The 18882-nt window shown below is 39.7% G+C and overlaps 1 protein-coding gene across 2 annotated transcripts in view; it reads right to left on the bottom strand.

Moving 5' to 3' along the window:
- Positions 1-12685, bottom strand: part of tenm4 (teneurin transmembrane protein 4) — a gene marked incomplete at both ends in the record, with an annotated part of 110992 nt that extends 98307 nt beyond the window's left edge. For both annotated transcript variants that reach the window (XM_083984489.1, XM_083984488.1), the window contains 2 exons: positions 10499-10771; positions 12463-12685. In XM_083984489.1, coding sequence (XP_083840615.1) covers positions 10499-10771; positions 12463-12685 — 496 coding nt within the window. The remainder of the gene's footprint in view (positions 1-10498; positions 10772-12462) is intronic.
- Between the last annotated feature and the right edge of the window lie 6197 nt (positions 12686-18882).

Raw genomic sequence — 18882 nt, forward strand, 5'->3', positions numbered from 1 at the left:
TTTGTCAGTGTTAAAGAATTGATGTGTGTGTGCTTCCCAGCTCCTACTGAGTGCATGACAGTTCAAAAGGCTATCTAAAATACATGCTGTTAAGAGATGTGTACTTCTGAGTGCTTATATAATTCACACTGTGATAAAACCTGTGCCACAGAGAGTTTGTAACACAGAAAATAAAGTTTTTTTGGAATAAAAGTGGTTGCAAAAATTATTATGAGTAGTACTGGGCTGGTTTGGTGACTGTCCAAGTGCATCTCTCCTGAAATGATGTCCATGTATGCAGTCAACACAGTGGTAATGGTGAGAATGCAATAATAATGGAGGGCATATGCAGATAGAAAACACCTTTTCCACAGTGTAATTGTAGAGGCTTTGGCCAGAACGAGGGTAAGCCAATTTCAATTCCAAATTTCCACTGAGGCAATGAATGGAAATAAAGTTGCCCCGGGTAGATGGAGTCCTAGCAACTGGAGATGGAGGGGAAACAACATGACATGAGCAACGAAATGAAGACCTTTAATACTCTGTCAAACCAGTAGTAAATCAGAATGTGAGATTAATATACAACTGTCATTGATGAATACTGAACGTTATTGTTGTCAGGTTAATTTGAATAATAGTTATTGTAGTAGCATCCTGCAATTTGTTAAGAAGGTTATGGGGCCTCTTAACTTGCAATGTTATGAACATAATACAGTAAAGCATAACTGTATAATGTCTGAGCTGTGTCAAAACTAACAATATCAGTCAAACATGTTTATCAATGTTTGTTGACATTTTTTCTTCTTCTTCTTTTATAATATATAAACTATAATATTGTGCACACAGAGTCCTGTGTTGATCTGCAGGATCAGGAATGGGGCCAATCAATTGTATTGATCCTCTGCAGCTATGTAAAGCCATATCCATTTTCAAACATTTGCCTATTGCTCTTTACTCAGGCTATAGACTGTATTATTACCTGTTGTTCATTATGTCCTTATCTTTCAGAATGAAATGTATCTCTGTTTAATGTATTTTTCATTTACAGTTAAAATGATGATAGGCTGAGTAATAGAGACTAATTAAAGTTAATAAACGTATCATCTGATGATATGATATATGATTATATAATGATGATGATATACTGTATAACAGCTTTTAACATAATGTGTATTTTTTTCTTTACAGCCCTTACAGCACAAATGCAACACATAATGCCTTATAGTCCTGTGTGAAAGTCAACATCTAACTGCACCATCCTGCACAAATACAATTGTAAAAAAAAAAAAAAAAAAAAGAAAAAAAAAGCTAATTCTTCACTGTCTTTCAAGCAATATTGACATCAGAGGGAAGATGCAATCCATTACAAAGTTGGCAACTGAATACAATTAAAAAACAATTACACAACAATCAAAGTCTGACCCACGATCGAAAGTACCGCGCATCCATTCAGTGATGTCCTCTAAAGCCTCTTGCTGGGTGAAATATATGAGATGGTTCTTTACAGTAAAACTACCACAAAGAAAAAATACTCCCAAACTTAATGAAAAATCATGGACATAGGGTCAACACATTATTCTAATGCCATTTAACAAAATAAACAAGGTTGGCACTTAGCCTTGCCATAGTCTTATCTCCACCGTGCACCAATTGCATTCTGTAGGGTTATACAGTACACATGTATTTTTAATGGAAGTGTCTATCAGGCAGCTGACTGACACAAGTCAATTCATTTTCTATTTCCTGAATGAAGTTGTTCCAATTTGACATTTTGGAAACAAAAGCCTCAGGTTGTCATCTATTCCAAAGCTCCGTGGTGTTTGTCTTTGCTGCAGTACATTTCCCTTTGGCACTAAATGCAAAACGTAAACCGTTAAACATCCAACCTAGTCTAAACCACTATTAGTGCTCAGGTAGTAATAAGTCAGCTTAAATTGTCTAGATAGCCCAAAGTGCTTCTATGCCAAAAATGTGGTAATTCAGAGAGTGTAAGCACTGGGGTTTGAAGACAGAGAGAATGCAGCTCTGCTGTGACCTGCTTCGGAAGCTGGCCATTTATACAGCTGAGATAAGACTAATGTTTCCAGTGTGACAGCAGTACTTTAAGGGAACCTCTAAAGGAACAGGGGGAAAAATCTAAAGCCTATGTCCTGAGCTATTTTCTCAAACATGCACAGGCTGTGAAATTTCACTGTGCCTGACTACTTTCTCTGGGAGAGAAATAATCCAAGAAGAACCTGAGCAGTCCAGCACAACAGGGTTTTGGAATTGCAGGGTCTCTCTGTCTCTGACAATCCTGTGTGCGCTCTATCCCTGTGCTGAAGCATGCTAACCTAATTTGAGTCATGTAGAACTGACAAACCAAGGGAACAAAAGCAGGAGTGTTGAGAGTCATTAATCGTACAGTAAAGCTCACAGACGATCATCTGAGTTATCACAGTCTATTCCTTTCAAAACTGCTTTCAAGTAAAGAAAATAAAAAAGAAACAGTTATTTTGATAGATACCTGTCATCTGCCTCCTCTGAAATGTTACCATTTCACTGTGCTTTTTTTCATGCTGTTTTCATACTCAAAGGGGCTTTGATGCCGAGACTTTTTTTTTTCAGTTTTAAATATTCTGCACATGGCTCTTACACATATGAAGATAACGGCGAGTAGCCTTGCCTTTTATCCAGTTTTGGATGATAAAGTAAAATTTTATTATTCACATTTCCAGAGCTGGTGTTTACTTTTACAGTTTTTTACGTGCATGTTTTGTGGGTCGACCAAATCTAAAAGTTCCGTGTCTGCATTCGAATCAGAGACTAACCTACGTAACCGAAGTGACCTCTCATGAGAAAAAATCCCTGCACCACAGTTTAATTGTTTGTATGTCATACTAAGGCAACAGGCTACATTATTATTATGATCTCTGCTTCTCTGGTCGCAACAGAATTCACTAATTGCCTTTCCTTAAGATACCTGGTTGTTCGGAGCTGCCTGTTTGTTTATTTAGTTTAGTTTTTACAGGTTAGTATATCAATGTTCCCAGCAAAAATATAAAAAACAGTAAGATTGGTTGAAATGAATGCCCTCAACAACACTTCCATAATTATGAGCAGAGAGATTTTCATGCACCAAAGGTGTTATAGAGGATCTGTAAATTTACATTTATCCAATTTTATAACAAAATCAACTATTCTTCATTTGATGAAGAATTGTTCAATTTGGCCAATAAGGTAGGGACATGTGCTGATACAGATGCAGAACATCAAACCAGTGCATCCCATTTTAAAGAGGGGACGTATTCCCTGAAACTAACATAAATATAACATGAGCATAGATAATTGACTGTATGTTAAATGGATATTGCTAAGAGAGGGACAGAAGTTGTGAGGCTGGGTTAGAATGATCCTCCATGGAGGAGGGCTCATCCTGCTCCATGTTGTGCTTTGAGCTGTAGTGAGGCCCCTGAGCCTTGGTGGTAAGATGGGCCCTGATGTGCTGTTGGTTTAGACTGTCAGAGGCACTGGCAGGGAGCGCGTATGCAACTCCACAGATAACAGCCCAAAACTGTCCACAAGGGCTTCTAAAACCCAGCAAATTAGCCTGCAAATGAGCCAGAGAATATCTCTACTAATCCATGATCTGAGCAGAGACTCTGCCAAAAAAGTAAACAAATAAATAACTTCACAAGAAATACTGGGGGTGGAAATAACCACGGCTGTGAGCTGGGAAGCCACTAGTGATTTCTTTGAAGCATCATTTCGCCTGATATTCTGCTGCTGCGATGCCTGCGACCGTTTCAGAACAAGCTTCCATGTTGTGCTCAATGTGGCTGCAGTGAAATTACAGATTCCACTATTACAGCAAACAGCATCCCCTACAGCAAATGATCACAGTCCCTGTGTCTCTGTCACAGATGCCAAAAGGTAATGATGCATCAATATACCACTGTTTTACAAAAGTGATTACACAAAGGAAAACTGATAATTACCAGTCCAAGCTGTGTAAATGCTGTAATTGTTTCTGTGGTTGTCACAACACACCATATACAGTATGTCACTTATTGTATATCTCAGTAAATACAAATGATGTCTCTGAACATGATGCCTCTCTGGTTATTGTCTCTATAAATAGCTCTTACTGTTTGATCTCGATTCTTTAAACAATCTTGTGATTCGTTTGAACCAGTGCTATGTAATTTTGGACTATGGAAGTCTAGAGCTAGACAGTACGTTGAATACAGCTGGCTATGACAACGTTTAGGAAAAAGGAGTTCATGGAAAATAAGTTTGATAAAAGCTTTTTACAACTAACATGTGGTATTTATATCTGAGTCATATCTGTTGTTACATAAACACATGCAAGCAATTTGTTTTGTAATCTGTTTGCAGTTGGAGCTTTTCGTGTTTATTATGTGTTGTGGTCCACGCACAATGTGCAGTAGTACACAAACAGCTAAAGAATAATGTTACTGGTACTGTAGTATTGACAGTATGTCTGGCTGATCTCAAAGCCTATTAAAATGTATTAAAAGTAGTAGTACACAGATAATTACAAGCCAGAGCTGTGATCAATAATAATAATAATAATAATAAATGTAAAAATAATACAGAAAAATCATGTCACAGTCTGTTTTGACATCCAAGGTAAACCAGCTCACTAAGGTCTTTGAAGAGGAGAGCACAGGAAAAATGAACAGAGGAAAAAAAAAGGGATGTGGCACACTCATAGCCTCATATGCAAAAATATTTATTCAAGCTGTGTTAAAAAAACAACGTTTCAACCTTTTTTTTCCACAAACCAGCTCACTAAACCATATTATTTCCTTTGAGATGAACTAAATGTGCCCCTGGAATGCACAGATATATTAGGCAGTTGTGATATTTTATATGTGTCACATATAGCAGTTTGCAAATGCAACTGTATAAAAACAATAAAGAGTAAAACAAAGCTGGCTTTACTGACCTTATTAAATGCACCACTAAATAAACATCAGTAAAATGCTGATCTTTTTGGTCAATATCATTTCAAACAAAAACCTGACAGATCTGATTAGAGCTTACTCATATGAAAATAGTTTATACTGTTCAGATATTTCCTCATTTGATCTGCATACACCTTGTCGTGTGTGTGTGTGTGTGTGTGTGCGTGTGTGTGTGTGTGTGTGTGTGTGTGTGTGTGTGTGTTTGTGGAGAGGAGAGGAGAGCAGAGATGCTAGCAGTCCACCCCACCTCTGTGATCTTGCCATATTCATGTAAAAAAAAAACATACTTCAGTGAATCCAGCCCTGTAACACAGGAAATGTCTTGTCTAATTGGAAGTCTGATTTCACTTCACCCGACAGGTTCCTAATATTGTGGCGAAGCTCCGGGGGGAATCAGCTCAAAGATAAAACACATCCTAAATGTGGAGTGTGCATCAAAGAAATTTGCTTATTCACCTCAGGACGACGCGGCAATCAGCAGTGGTATTTCAGCGCGCACTGTCTACGAGGGACAAGATTAAGGTGTGTGGGTTTTGCATCAAAGTGTAAAAGTGCTGCTTGTTCTGTGGTTACTTTTAGAAAACTGTCATAATGCAGAGGGAACATTTCCAGCATGAGTCCTGATATTCAGTGCGTTGGGTCTCATCTGAAGTCCAGTGAAAAGTGCTCAGAAAAATACAAACAAAGAATTTGGACAGTCATCTGTGACTTTTGCAGAATATGTTTTTTGTTTTTTTTCTTGGGTCAATTGGAAGCAGTTACGATGACCAATCTCAAGCTCAGTGGGTGTTTTTCTATGCAAAGGAAATGTGGCTTGGGCCAAGAATAACATGAGTGAAGAGAATTGAACAAAGGTTCTTTCAGTGCTTCACTATCAACATGGTTGGGGGACAGGGCTGATGTACTCCTCGCTCAAGTTCAAATCTGTGAGAGATTTGCTTTTCAAAGCCCCTCAGCCTTTCGGGGCTGTGACATGTTTCTACGAGGAACACCTGTCCCTCATAGACAGTCATGGTATCTTCAAAGATTTAGTAACTGAGCACTGCCCTGGAGCTCTTAACCTCAATCTTTCAACAGTTCAAAGTTTTTTTTTCTGAGTCTTGAACCCTCCAACAAGCATCTGATAAAGGTAGCAAGGGAATAAATCATCATCAATGTGGTGTAGGCACTTAACTGCATGAGTTGATGCTTCTTAGTTTGTTTTAGAACTCCGTTACGAAGAGTAATAGTCGTTATTGTCATATTACATGTTTTTAGTTCCTGCAGTATTAGAAGTGCTATAGAGGCTATAACAAGGTACAGTAACAATGATTAGGTTATTCAAGAACTTCTTTTATGTGTAGGGGGAGTATTGCTATAATTCATAGCTATTAGTAATTTGTGCCCAAAGTAGATCAGCTCCATTAACAACAATCTAACTAATAATAAGGCATTTTATATCTGTGCATTAAAATCAGCAGCAACGAAGGCAGAAAAAAAGTCTTATCTTGACAGCCGTAAACAAATCTGTATAAAAATGCAGAAAATGGGCTGTGCATGGTAAATCCACATGAAAAGACTGGCCACTTTTCATTCGACAACTCAACATCAATAAATATTGCTCTTACCGCAGCTAAAAGCACGATCACATCAGCACATTAGCCACTATGTGCTTTGAAGGTAAAAATGCTGAATGATGACTGGTGTTTAATCATGCAGAACAAAAAACAGAATTGAATTAAGAAACCCGACCATCATTCATCTTCCAAGCCCTGCTCTTTTTCCCCCCTTTTGCTTTCTACTTCAAATCATTACTCACTGGAGTAGCCTGAGAAGTGTGTTGTCCCCATGGTTTGCTTGAAGTGATAGAGACATGGCTATGTGAAATAAGAAAAACTATGGACACATAGTATATATATATATTTTTTTCTTTCAGGAAAAGTGTTGCAAATTTGTATATATTTTTTTATGAGGATCATACTTTCACATCTTCTACAAACATTGATCAAATTTACCCTCTCCTCATAAAATTGTAATTTGTATATCTGGTGGTTTATTTTAATGCAGTTCCCTTTACATAATCACACACCCTTCAATTCAGCTCATGCAAAGTGCAGCAGCCAGAGATTCAGCTGGCACTGAATAGATGAGAAGACATCACACCACTCCTTGTACGACTCCTCTGGATACCTGCAGGAATCTATTGAGCACTTTCAAAGCCCAGATGAATCTGGGTCCATCAGTCAATACTTGCCCCCCTGCTTGCTGTGCACATGGATTCACTTCTGTTCTGATGGTTGCAAAGGTGACATCTGCCATCAGCTCTGCTAATTTTGTTACAGTTTATTTTATTTTTTTTACCACATTCAGTTTCAAAAGCAATACACCATGGTATTTTTAACATTAACAAAAAATGAAATTATTATTACAATTGTAGTACTTACATGATTATTAGTAGAAACAGTTATGTCTCAACTAAAGTGTGTATGATGATTTTGTAGGTGCTAAAGCACAGCCAACAGTCAAGGCTGCACTGTAATGAAACTTAAATTAATCAGAGCTGATTTAATGGCTTCAGAAGTGTGGGGAGATCTCAACAGAAATCTCCAGTAGTTGCTGGTGTGTGGCAGAAAATCAAATTGTAGCTGAAAGGTTGCGGAGGGACTTTCACAAAAAAGATTTCACTGGAGTTCCTAGAGGCGCCGCCCTGAAGCGATGCCTACAGCTACCACGATTTGAGTAATGAGCAATGATAAAAAATAATCTAATTCCAAAAACTAAATATTACACAAATGAGTCCCACACTATGATTTATTCTGTAGCAAAATATAATTCACAGTAAAAACAACAATATTTAAATAAAACTGTAATTAATTGGTATAATTAATAGAGTACTTTTAGTGTAAAAAACAAACTGCATCACTAAACTGCACTATAGACTAATCTTGTATGTACAAAATGTGATTTTAATATAGCGCTTTGTAAAACTCACAAACACACACACTGATCATATAAATATCTATATGTGTGTGTGCATGTGTGTGTTCATAAATCCATCCTTGATCAATACAAAAACAGATCTCCGGAATGGAAATAAGCTAATAGAGAAAAGCAAAATCAGTACACAACTAACAGCCCGCTGGAACTAATTACATTATGTCCATAGAAATATACCAGTGTCAGTCACACAGGCTTTTTTTTCTGCCAGCAGGAACTGTGTAGGCCTTAGCCGCATTATTTTTCTCCGCAGGTTATGGTACATATGAATAACAACAGTCCCTCTGTGGGATTTTGTGGCTATCTCCACTGCCGGTTCTCATGGTTACAGAAATGTAATAGTCTAGCCTTAACAGTGGGGGAAAGCTGGGATTAGAGCACACATCTGGATAAGCTGTAATGGGCCAAAACTCAAGAACTGGAGCCCCCTTCCAAACAAAGCAGGTCAGGCTGGCCTCCTTGCTGCTCAGCCCCTGGAGGATGTGCGGTGACTCAGCAGTCAGCTGCTGGAAGTGTCCTCAAGGGGCTCCCTATGGGCCAAAGGCAGCATGGGTAGGATGCACACACATACCTGTACACACTGCATGAATGCACTAACCAATCCATACACATAAGCACCACGTCGACACAACATACACATGCACACACTGAGAGTCGCTGCTGGACATAATTGCTTTGCCAGCGCTCAAGTACAAAAGGCCAATGACTGGAAGTGATCAGTCTAACGCGACACTCGTTACTTATTAGATTGGAACATCAGTCAAGGTGAAACTTAATATTATCATCACATGACAAATGAAGTAAATCTTAGCAGATACATCATTCCCAACAAGAGTTTTTCTTTTTTTTTCATTCACAGCACACAGTGATGCCTCAGAATCACTTGAGCATCAGAAAAATTGTTCCAAAATCGCTATCGCTTATTTGCATGCATTAAAACCAGGGTCAAGTATGTCACATGTGAAGAGGGGGAGAACTGCCCGGCGGCTTGAATACATTAAAGCAGAGTAAATGGTTTGTTGATTTAAAGAGATTAAAGCACACACAAGCAGGTCTGCTCGATGGATTTTAATTAACTTGCCATATATAAATTGTATGTTATCAGGCATTACTGAATTAAATGCTGAATACAAGTGCTCTTTCTGCTTCGGTGAGTGGAATAAAAAGCTACTTAGAATCTCGATTGGGTCTCACAGATGCAGCATGATGCCGCAGCTACAGGCGAACTGAACACATTCCAGTGTACCAACCCCTGAACAGCCATCCAAGGAGATTCTCTTTAATTATGTACAATACAGCCAAATTCAAGTCCCCTGGCATCTCAGATGATCAAGCAGAGGGATGCCACGTTCTCTCCCTGAGTCATTCGGGCAAATGGATTCCACTTCCAAGAGTCATTTCTGTCAGTTATAATAAGAAGCTAATACATAATGTGACACACTCTGAAATGCAAAACTATTCACAAGGTTCTCTGCAAGGCTGTGCAGGGGCAATTAGAATTTTGCCGCTAGGCCCTAGATGAGTTCCTCTATCTCTGAAGTATAATGTATGCATAATATGAAACAGAACTTAAATTTTACTACAGAACACCTCTGTGTCGGAAAAAAAGAAAAATGATCCAGTTTCAGGTAAACAAATGCAGAGAAGAATATGCAATATGGACACAAAATGGAGTTAGGAAAACATGTCTGCCATGCAGGTGCAATTAAGCAATTAATACGATGATATGAAGTTTACCGGGCCGATAGGCACTACTGGGACAGAGCAGGGCATCCACATGGCATTTCTGCCTCCAAACAGAATTCTGTAATAACATGACCTTATAGTACACTAATCTACAATTTGAATGAGGGTATCTTCAGCAGAGCTGCTATTATCTTCTGGCATTTTCTGGCACTTGAAATGGCTCATAGTTACATATTTCCTGAGCTCCAGTGACCTTCTGAGCAAGCACACAGGCTCAGGAGGCCCTTGGGGGCAAATTAGAAACACCAAGCCACAGAGAGATAAATTCAATACATATGGCTCCCCACTTCCTGGCACTGATGTCACCAAGACGGACCTGCCAAACTCTTTCCTATCTTAGTCCACATAATAATAATTCACACACTGGGACAGAAAGAACAACAGGATCCGGCAGTGATTAACAGCAGCGGTGATGATATGCTAAAATTATTGTTGTACTGCAGCACACAAAATTTATTTTTTCAAGAGGTCAATTCTAAATATGTTGGTCTCCTGCCAAATCCAAAATAATGCAAATGGAGATTAAGAAAGCTTGATAAAAATGTCAACTTCAATCTAGTCACTCTGAAATAGCTCCAGTGGGTCAAAATGTATCCAAGACAGAGAAGATGTGACTCATCTTGTGGTTGTATAGATGCCAGTTGAGCATTGTCAAAAACTAAATCAATCCAAATAAGCAGTCTTAGACTCGACTGTTCTGCATGCTACACTCTTTTTGTTGAGACATAGCACGTTGTTCTGCACCAGTGTATAGAGACACCAAAATCAAATCAACGTGGGAAAAGACACACAGCTAGTCTGAGTACAGTAACAGAAAAGCGCCCTACCGTTCTCTGTGTTCTCGTGTTCGGTGTCAGTCAGAGTTAGATTGGAGTTGGCCCTGCTGGAGAGGCACGAGCTGCGGCCCGACTTGGTGTTGCTGCGGCCCCATAATCTGACCGCATGCTCCGGCGACATGATGCCGTCCGTCTCTGTGTCTGCATCTGAGCCGACGCTGACCGAGTAGTCGCGGTGCGGCATCCCCAGGTCTGTCCTGTACGTGGCTACGTGAGATGGGAGGGCCTCTCCAAAGCCCAGGTCTCGGAGGGAAAACTCTGCCCCTACAGCAAGCCAATAAATACAAAGCTTTGGTAATTAAATGCACCACTAACTACCGTACATCACTTAACAAAATGAACTGGACTCATTACAGAAAAAGATGACAGGTTCATCCTGGCCCTGAGTGCTGCAGTAATCAATTAAAAGTTAAAGTTTCTTTTTTCTCTCTCCTCAATTGTCTACCATATACTAAATAATATACACTGTATATACAGTATATATGTAAAATTATGTGTATATATATATGTGCATACAGATTCTTCTTTGTTTTGACGATTTTTAAACATTTTAGGAGATACTGGAGAACAACACCAGAGACACCAGAACTATGAAATAACATGTAGAATTATGTAGCAAACAAACAAGAAGCTGTGCTGCTGGTGATTTCTAATAAATTGACGGAACAATTAACCACAGCATTCTGCAGTGACATGCCATCACATCTGGGGCCCCGTCCAGACGAATCAGTTTTTTTCGAATCCGGATAAATACTTTATCGGATTGGCCCCTTTTTTGAAAACGGGTCCCAGAGTGGGAAAATTTGAAAACGCCGCCCCAGCGTTTTCGTCTGGACGGCCAAGTGTTTATGTGTCTTAAGTGTTTATGTGTGGCAGGCAGCGCTGCAGCGCCACACACGCTCCACACACACGCCTGCAGTATGTAGGTACTACAGCGTTTTGGGTCGTTTTCAGGTGATGCGTGTGGACGCAGATATTTCTGAAAACGATGCCGTGTTTACGGAGATTTTTTTCAAAACGATTAAGAAAACGATCGGATTCGGTGAAGCCGCGTATTCGTCTGGACGGGGCCTGGTTTGCACTCAGAGGGACCCTCATTTGCATTTTAACAGGAGAGTGACCCAAAACACCCTGAGGCTATGTAACGCCTATTTAACCAAGGGGGGTGTCAAGGAGTGCTGCATCAGTTGACCTGACCTCCTCAGTCACCTGACCTAAAGCCCACTGAGATGGTTTGAGAAGAGTTCCACTGCAGAGTTAAATTAAAGCTAAAAACAAGTGCTAAACATAAATGGGAACTGTTTGAAAACCATCCCAGGTGAAGCTGGCTGGGAGAACAGCAAGAAAGTGCAAAGTTGTCGTCGAAGCAAAATCTGGCACCATTGAAGACTCTACGATCAAAAGCATTTTGATTTGTTTACACTGTATTTCCTACATAATTCCACATTTGTTATTTCACAGTTTGATGCCTTCATTGTTCTATACTGTAGAAAATAAAAAATAATGAAAAACCATTGAATTAGAAAGTGAGTTCACTGCGCACACACACACACACACACACACATATATATATATACAGTATACTGTATATATAAATATGCCGTCACATCTAATTTGAATTCCAATGATCAATAATATATTTGAAAGAGCAGGTGATGGTATTCATGTCTCCAATGCAGTTTTTAACACTGGCGTGGCAAATTCAATCCCTGGGCACCTCTGTTAATAGTTAAACTATGCAGTGACCTCTACAGCAACTGAATGTGAATTACCAAGAGACTCCTCATTATAAAGCACTGATGCATATATTTAGACCGGGCTGTAATGTGCCCTTAAACTAATAACTGGCCTTTTCATGTCATTGTGCACTTCTAATATACTTATAGAAGAACAATACTGATGTCAATGGAAATCTCCAGCAGAGCATTTCTGATATTGGTGCAGCTAAGCCAAACCTTGCCGGCTGAACTCGTCCACTTCGTGATGAACCATCTCTTTAACGCGGCTCCCATAGGCCATCCTGGAGTCATGGTCGAAGGCCTTGAGTGTTTCACTGGAGCTGTAGGACTTGGGGTTGGGTTTGCCATCCTCGCTGTCGGCTGAGGAGCTGGTGTAACGGCGCTCTGTGTCCTGCCGGGCGGTGAGTGAGCGGTAGGGTCTACGTTCCTTCACTTCCATGGCTTCCTCCACACTAATTTCAACATCAAATGCGAATTACTATGCCGGTTTAGTTTGAGTAATTCTGTAGAGGAGAGAAACAGACAAAAAATACAGATACTAAATGTATGAATTCATGTATTATTTATTACCAAAATCAAATCTTGAAAATATGACTGAGCGACTGTCCTTTCAAGAGCTTTAATGCAAGTTTGTGTTAACATGTTAAATGTAGAAATCTCTTTGTTATGGCCGTAGTGTTGCTGTGCCGTGTCCCTAGACCTCACGGGGACGGAACACTCTTTCTCTCTCTCTTTCTCGCTCACGCACACCCAAACACTTAACCAAGAAACTGTAAATAAATGCATGTTCCCAGGCATCAATGTATGCATGGCACAGCACACACGGGGAGAAGAACCACCAGGATTAGATTTAATACAATATTGCACGACAAATCTTGCACCTATAAAGTTTATGGTGCAAGTCTCCCACAAATATTCCATTTTATGTATCATATAGAAATAATGCTGGGACTCCGGCATCTGTAAAAGTGGCAGGTGTCCTTCCATGAATTGTGTTGTTTATAAGTTGCAAATCATCACTGGTTGAAAACCGAAGAGGCAAACAAATCGAGGACTACACTGAACCAGCAAAGATATTAAAATCTGAAACATAAAACTACAACTGTCCAATATCACACAAAGTGTACGATCAGTAAAGGGAGGGGATTTTAGCATGTGTTTCTTGCCTTGGAGGACACAATATTGAATCACAGCAAAAATATTTTTTTATATATTCAAACAACTGTTTTTCTTTAGCCTAAAATGTTTTCTTAAAAAACAAAAAAGCATGACTCAACTGCCTGTGTCTGCAATATGATATATATTAAATAAATTAGTGGAATTGCCTGATTTGCCTTGCAAATAGCTCATTCTAAATGACCACGTGGTTTAAAGGTATTGAGTTGGATTAACAAATGTCAATGTGGATATGAACTTGATTAAAAGGCTTGGTCACTGTTTACTTTGAAGCTCAATAGGGTTAGGGTAATATGGTATTAGTGAGCCAATTATTGCTGCAATACTGTATATTTTCCTGAGTCTTCAAAAGGCAATGACACAACGATCTTTCATGAGCTGAAAACCTTATCATACATGCTGCAGGTCACTGCTTGCTCCCACACTTCAAGTCAGTGGATAAGAGAACACGGCTCTTTGAAAAAGAAGTAAAAAACTACTCCTGGCGAATCTGAGGGGTTTTACTGACACTATGCCTGTGTTGTTCAGACAGGGATTTTTGAACAAGATAAGCTCTTTATGAATACTGTATGAGATTTGTGCTGGACACAATGGTAAACAATACTCCCCAATGAACTATATTTGCCCCTGCATCAAAATAAAAAAAATAAAAAAAACTTTTTTTTTTTTTTTTTTTTTAGCACACCATTGTTGGGTTGGGGGTTTCTTTTTGTTTGTATTGACAGCTGAAAAGATCCTGGTGATTAATGACTTGGGGCCTCAATACCAGGACCTCCGCCACATGGGTGGGGGGAAATGCTCCCACTCTGCAGCCGCAAGAGCACTTCAGCTGCTCCCAAGATTTCAGATGCAGCTTGTATGGGTTGCTAATTTTTACCTTTTGCTCAAGATCCTTCATGCTATGCAAATGTGAGAGTGCAGAGAACAAGCGGCTTTCTAAAGTTTCAAGAATGTTCTGTAAAGTGCATTGTTTTTGTTTCCAAAGAGCTGGGCTCAGTGCTTTGGCCATCTCTCTTCTGCACCGCCCTTCCTCCTCTCTATTAATCGGCTAGTATGCAATGAGATGTACCTCAGAGGCCATGGGAAACCCAGAGGGGTTTTTTCAAAAAAGCAACAGGCCCTACACAATGACAGATGATATGGGATGCAAATGTAGGTCCTGGAAACGTATCCACCTAGAGTCATTCAGTCTGAATTTTCACACAAAACATACTGTAAAATAAAAAGCACTGTTCTGCATAAACAGGCTATATCTGGCATTATCGTGGTGTTTCAGCGCCAGAGAGCAAAACAGTTGTTCTTGTTCATCTGTCTAAGTCTAAATCCTGGGACAAGGAGCCAAAACAAAGAAAATGCCACCGTTGTATTATTTTAATGTATTGGTACGTGAAGATAATAAACAGAGGGGTTTATTTAACTAAGATGTCTCAACACAGCTAGGTAAGGAACAATGAGAGGACTATTTTTAAAGTGTTATTCTCGTCTCATGGTAAGACACCAGGGACAGGGGGAAAAAAAAGAGAAGGTTAATGAGGGTATGTTCAAAGACTCAGTTAGAAAAGTTATTTACAAAGACCAGTGAAAAATGACTGCCATGGACCGAAATCTCTGAAATGAAGATAACAATCACATGCTTTTATTTCAAAGACAATGTTCCTCTGAAGCCTGAGCTGCAGAGCCCGAGCGGTGCCAAAAAGCAGCTAACTGTGTATCTATGCAATGATCCAAAATCAATTGAGGTCTCTCTAGATAGACAAAAGAAATGATGGATGGTCTGTTTTCCCCGTTAAAACAATTGCAGAGTCTACGTTTTTGAATTGCATTGTCTACAACTGGCCAGGGTAGAGTCAGGTTTGTCTCCGGGTGTGTAAAGCGAATGCATAGCAACTGTAAGCAGAGCAATAATGTGGTTGTGCAGATAAAGTGTTGCAGGGAGCAATGAACCATGTCAATTGAAGTCATCAGATACGGTGATGTTGCCTTGGTGTGAGTTGAAATGTGTGAGTGGATGTTGTGGCCACAGAGTCAAACATACCATAATAAATTATGTGATCAACAAAAGACTTGATTTTCCTGAAGAGCTCGGCAACCCTGTAAACGCAGATGCTGTGGAAAGTCTGAACAGTGATTGTCACCTGTAGTCCCAGTAGTTACCTGCACTTCAATATTTCTATGGGGTATCCACCAACCAACAACTAGTCGCTACAAGCCAACACACAGGATGTTGTGAATGGGTGATCACTGAAAGATTCACGACCATTTGAGCTGCAAAAGTTCAATGAAAAACATTCTCAATGGAGAAACTGATCGGCATATTTACACAATACCATAGAAGCCTTGAGTGAAATCACTAGTATAGGCAGATCATGTCTGCTATTGGCAGTTCATTTTTCATGCTTTGTGCATGATTCTTCTATCCGTGATAAAAGACTAAAGGAAGTTTATGCATGGCAGAAGTAGAGCTTATGCTGTTTCACGGAGAAACTTACAGGTGCTGCCAGTGGCAGAAAGAAAAGTCATGACCTCAACTATCAACCAAATACACACTTACCATTGAAATACAATCTAGAGTTTTTAACAGCGGATGGCCATGCCACTCTGTTAAAGGGTTTTTGTTTATTTCAAACCCACCCATTATTTCCACAGTTGTTATTGTCATGACAATAAACAGTCTTTGGCTACAGTTAGAAGAGGGCCGAACTATTAACAACATTCAGCATTCATTACCATTGGTCAGAGAATAGTAAAAACACAGGCAGCATTTTTTTTGTTAGTTTGACCTACAATCTAAATCCAAGAGAAATTCAATTTACTTGAGTCTTTAGTTCTGTTACTTACACCTTCTGCACAAATATGTGTGTTTCTCAGTAATACGTCCACCAATGCATGTGTCTGCCAAAAATTGGGGACAATGTTACATTTTGTTGAGTTCCTTTCTGAATGTGTGCAATGAATTCTGAATAATCAGCCCATCTTATAAGCCCAAAAACCATGAGCACTAAAAAAGACAACTCCACAGCCGTAGAAATGTGAATAGGCTAAAAACTCCAGAGTTTTTAGCCTATTCACATTTCTACGGCTGTGGAGTTGTAGAGGAGTTCCTCAATGCAATTTGAGCCTCTTACACCTCTGTCAAACCAATCCATAAAACAAACCCCCCACAGTGTGAATGGCAGGTTACAGAAGCCCCTGTTGAAACACTCGTTGCAGTTTTCGTTGGGCAGGCCGTTGTGACCATTGCTCCAGTGTCAGGAGTTAGTTAAATATGGGATCTAAATAGGTGGGAGGTGTTGGGGGTACAATATAAATGCAAATGACTCTGTACTATCCATCAAACAATTAGCAGTGTGCTGAGAATTGCTATTCAGTAGTGCTGCATATAAATCTAACCTTCTCTGCGTGCAAAGCCCTGTTTTCCATGATAATTAACCGCTTGCTGCTCTTTACATGTCGTAGATCTTTTTCCAGCCACAATCCAGGGCGAAATGTTAACCATCATTTTTAGGCAACACAGGAAACAGTGTAACACACATGCAATGTTCAGAAAATCCCTAAGATAATCACAGATTACTTGCCTGTGAAATCATTAATTACTATTATTGACCACTAACATTGAGACATATGTGCTATCGATCAGCGATGACATTTTAAGACAAATGGGTGCTGATGTACAGTACATAACTTACACCATATCATCATTTTCAATTTATGATTAACAATGTATTGTTAAATGCCAAATATCTTAAGATGTTGTTTTACATTATTTCCAATTTTGTTTTAACCATTATCTACCCTAGTCACGTAGTCAAGGGATTAGTGACAAATAGCTCACAACACTGCAGACAAACATCTAGCAGCCTGTGGAGCAGCATGGAAGAAGTTTGGGCAGATATCAAGAACATTGTCTACAAGTTCCATTGAGAGCAAGGGGAGCTCCATACAGGCACCACTTACTTCTTCTCTGGAAATCTTTCACATGCTTTGGCTCCATAGAAAAGCCTCCTTGGTCAACAGAAAGGTGTGTTTTCAATAGAGGAAAAAAAGGACTTGGGGAGATGGGGTGGGGGGTCTGAATGGTTTGCCAAACAGGACTGAATTCAGTAGCACTAATGCAGGCTGAGGAGGGGAGGGGGCACGTCGGTGGGGCATCTCAGCAGCCGCCTCCTTCTGGGATCAAAAGCAAGCCCCGGTAGCGCATAAAACAGAATGCGTATAAGCCTTACCATAAACAAAAGTAGCCTGAGACCACTGCTGCAGCACGCTCCCTACTACTAATCACTCTAAGCAATTCAAGGTTTAGCCCTGACGGAGGGAGCAGGCGATGGAATAATTTGTTTAAACCGGTCTGCTAAATAACGGGGGAAAGCAGTCTATTTATTCACTCTGTGCCTTGATATATGTCCCTGACCCTGGTTAAATACACCGAAGTGCAAGTACTACTATGGCCAAGATGAAATTTACACCTCTCCATTATCAATTTTGCTGCTAAACCGTGAAAAACTATATATTTGTATAAGTATAGTATTATTTGTTAGGTGTATAGTATATTTATGGGATCACAAGTGATGAATGATCCATAATAGCGTCTTCTATGTTTAATGGAAATAACTAATCTGGACTCTTAAGGTTAACTATAGTGAAGTTCCTGAAGAACAACTGAGGCAACAACATAAATGTGAAGTTTGTGCAGGTTTAAAACGGTACCTCTCCACTACAGAAGGCTGTAGTGCTTCTGTTTCCACACATAGCTGTGAATGCAGAGGTCAGTGTGGTGGTGACCTGCCTCTCATTAGGCTACGATTAATACTCATTATACTGCAAAGGCTGGAGCTGAATTTGATTTATAGTTTGGCCTGCAGTCAAACCAGACCCAATACCTGGTTAGCAATAATCAACTAAACATGCTACTGTCAAACCGACTGTTACAAATATGTGCAGTTTGCAGCTGTAGCAACAGTAAGGTCTTTGAGACCAAAATGCTGCAAATTATTGATGCTGTGAACAAGAATATTTTAAGTGCTGTTCAAATGCCTCAAGGGTTCGTTCAGCAGGGGGAAAAAAAAAACTGCATGGAAATTGTGATTTCTCATATGCAAGGTTTTGCAATATCTGCCTTTGAGATTTCTGCTATTGCCCTTCAGTACAATGGTGGTGAAGTGAATTTTGTTTCTAGTGCACACACCACTGAAAAATAACAATTGAAAAACCGAAGAAACATCTTTCCAGGGGCAATGTCTCAGTTAATCTGAATAATTGTCAGACCCGCCAAGGTCCACAGATCCAGCAGCAAAACTCCATTTACCTCTATTACATTTGGCGTGCAGGCAGAAATCACACATATCTCAGAGTCTGCAGCAGGATAAGACAAAACTACATGTTTTGTTAGTTACTGCTGAAGTACAAGTCAAACATAATCATGAACTCGTGCTGTGAAAGCACATGGGACTCTTTCTTATGCTG

The sequence above is a fragment of the Trachurus trachurus genome (genome assembly GCF_905171665.1).
Source record: "Trachurus trachurus genome assembly, chromosome: 13".
In the NCBI taxonomy this organism is placed as follows: domain Eukaryota; kingdom Metazoa; phylum Chordata; class Actinopteri; order Carangiformes; family Carangidae; genus Trachurus; species Trachurus trachurus.